The following is a 2,398-nucleotide window of genomic DNA, read 5'->3' as shown; positions in this document are numbered from 1 at the left end:
GAATCTGGTGAGAAACTAACCGAAGCCCTCAAATCTCTGTGTTGGAGACATAACGGTGTTCAAGCAGAGGTAGATTAGCTGCAACTTAACTCTAGAATCGGTTCTCTGCTTTGATATTCTAAAACCTTGATCCTGAACTATGATATCTGAGAAACTGTGTGTATCAACAGAGTAATATGTTGTAATAACACTTCATGCCAATCGAATCTCATGCAGGCAATATCAGAAGACAAGGCGGAAGAGCAAAATAGAGAACTATGAGCAGCATAAACCACGAAGTGAACAAGTCAGAAGGAGTTTTGATGCTGTAGTGATGGTCTGTCAAGAACCGAAATCCAAAGAAAGCAATGCGTATTATGTTAATGGAACAAGCATGAAACAAGTTCTTGGAGATCTAGGCCCAAGAATAAGGATTATTTTTTTCAGTAGCAGTTTTGAACGCTGTACTTTTGTATTAAATTGGGTTTCGTTTAGTAAGCTTGTGTGGTTACTCCGATGTCTTTGGCTTTGTGGAAATATGACAAAGAGCATATGCAAAGTTTTCCAGCATTGCCTGATCAAGACTTGACAAGACTAAAACTATAAGACCATCCAGCAGATAAGATACAATTTAAAGAGACAAAAGGGAGGATTAATTAAACACTTGATGTTTTTATGAGGTTTTCAACAAATTTAAAGACCTAAAACAGTTCCATGAGAGTTTTACATCATCAATAAGCAATCCAATACTGAACTACTTTTTTTTATCCCTCGTTTCTCCAATACATAATCTCAGTCGAAAGAATGTGATACATGGCATCATCCTCCTTGTTCTTGTCAATAGCCCAAATCTGAGTTCGCAGCCACTCGACTAAGGCGGCAACAGTCGTCTTTAGGTCCATCCACTCCAGAGTGACATCACGCCGGAACACTCTTGGATCACGAGCAGGGGGTGGAAGTCTTGCGAAAAGTGCCTCGTACTTATCGACGGCTCTCTCGTAATAGTCAGAAATGTATTCTTTGGTGGCAAGATGGTTCAACAGTGGCTGAACGCAAAACGCCAATTGCGCCCATCGGAGAATTGAGATCAAACGAAACAACTACAGAAATACGAACTAGTGATTAGCAACCAACTAAAATGTGTCAAGTACACAATAACCAAACAAAACAAAGACGATTGACATTACTGTACTTACTCGGCTGACGAAGCTAGCGAGAGAATCCTGAGAAACATACACAAGGGTAAAATATTCAACAAATCTCACGTTTTGATAATTGAGATGGTAATTGACTAGTCTCCTCCGTTTCTACAGGGGAAGAAAAGAAAAAAAAAATGCATTAGACGCGTTTATACATACGTATGTTTATGACATTAGTTAAGAGAACCTAGAAAAAATTACCTCTTCAAGTGAAAACCAAAGATACTGTTTACTGTAACATGGTATCATGGAGCTTGGTCCACATGAGGGTTTTGGGAACAGAGCACAAATCCAGAACATGATCCTGACCTTCACACCAACACTATGAAATGGTGGATGTTAGATATCAGATATACATGTTAAAATAAATGGATATCTATGAATGGTTTGGGGTTAAACAACCGATAACTAACTTACCAGTTTACAAATTTCTGGCTTACTCTCTTTTTCTCTGAGAGTCCAGGTGAATCCGAAGGGATCCCTGAACTTAAGTCCCATAGGAGACTCTTGTAGAATGACCACGGCACTGGAAAGTCTGACTTTGGTGATGGCCTCAGAGATGTTGGGGGACTCGACAATGATCCCACTAACAATTAAATAAATGAAACAAAACAATGAAGCGGTGAATTAAAACAATGAAGCGGTGAATTAAATAAATGAAACAAAACAAGAAGCGTTCTGATTTATTTTTTTGATTTTTTATATAACTTACCCACTAGAAGAAGAAGTCTCTGATGATGATGATGTATTCAACATCGCCATGCCGCAGGAGTCCGATAACTTGAGTTCAATCTCTGCTGATGTCTTCCCATCTCTGTTGCCCCAAACCACCGTTTGTAAAAAGCTTGAGCACGTAAAAGCCCTTCATGGTTCTTCAAGGTGAACTCATGTTTGGGAGGCCCCTCCATCCTAAATCAATGTAATCGGTTTAAAGAAACAAAATATGCAGAAACACAAACTAATTAATTAGGTGGCAAGGAAAACCCTAGCAATTTTCTCAACAAATGCCAAATCAGTATTATTACTCTTTTCTAATAAAGAAAAATTAATAACACTCAAACAACAACATTCTATAAACAAACCATCAGAAGAACAAAGAATCAGATTCTCTGTTTCGCTAATTAAATCACGCCCAAAGAGTAAACAACTACTGAAATTGGTTGATTCAAGAGGTAGGAAAACCAGGAATTTACTTTTTACTATGAGAGAAAGATATTCCA

At 38.2% G+C, this 2,398-nt stretch overlaps 1 protein-coding gene across 1 annotated transcript; it reads right to left on the bottom strand.

Annotated features, from left to right (window-relative positions):
* Positions 1–647: 647 nt before the first annotated feature.
* Positions 648–2,086, bottom strand: LOC104783939 (uncharacterized). Its single transcript, XM_087509457.1, has 5 exons — positions 1,933–2,086; positions 1,596–1,764; positions 1,380–1,500; positions 1,176–1,286; positions 648–1,079 (listed from the first exon to the last, which is right to left on the bottom strand). The coding sequence occupies exons 1-5, from the start codon at positions 2,084–2,086 to the stop codon at positions 744–746; spliced, it is 891 nt and encodes a 296-aa protein (XP_087365583.1). The 3' UTR covers positions 648–743.
* Positions 2,087–2,398: the final 312 nt, after the last annotated feature.

The sequence above is a fragment of the Camelina sativa genome, chromosome 4 (genome assembly GCF_030686135.1).
Source record: "Camelina sativa cultivar CO46 ecotype springtype chromosome 4, ASM3068613v1".
Classification (NCBI taxonomy): domain Eukaryota; kingdom Viridiplantae; phylum Streptophyta; class Magnoliopsida; order Brassicales; family Brassicaceae; genus Camelina; species Camelina sativa.
The sequence above is the reverse complement of the archived record's forward strand: the minus strand, read 5'-3'. Positions and strand labels throughout refer to the sequence as shown.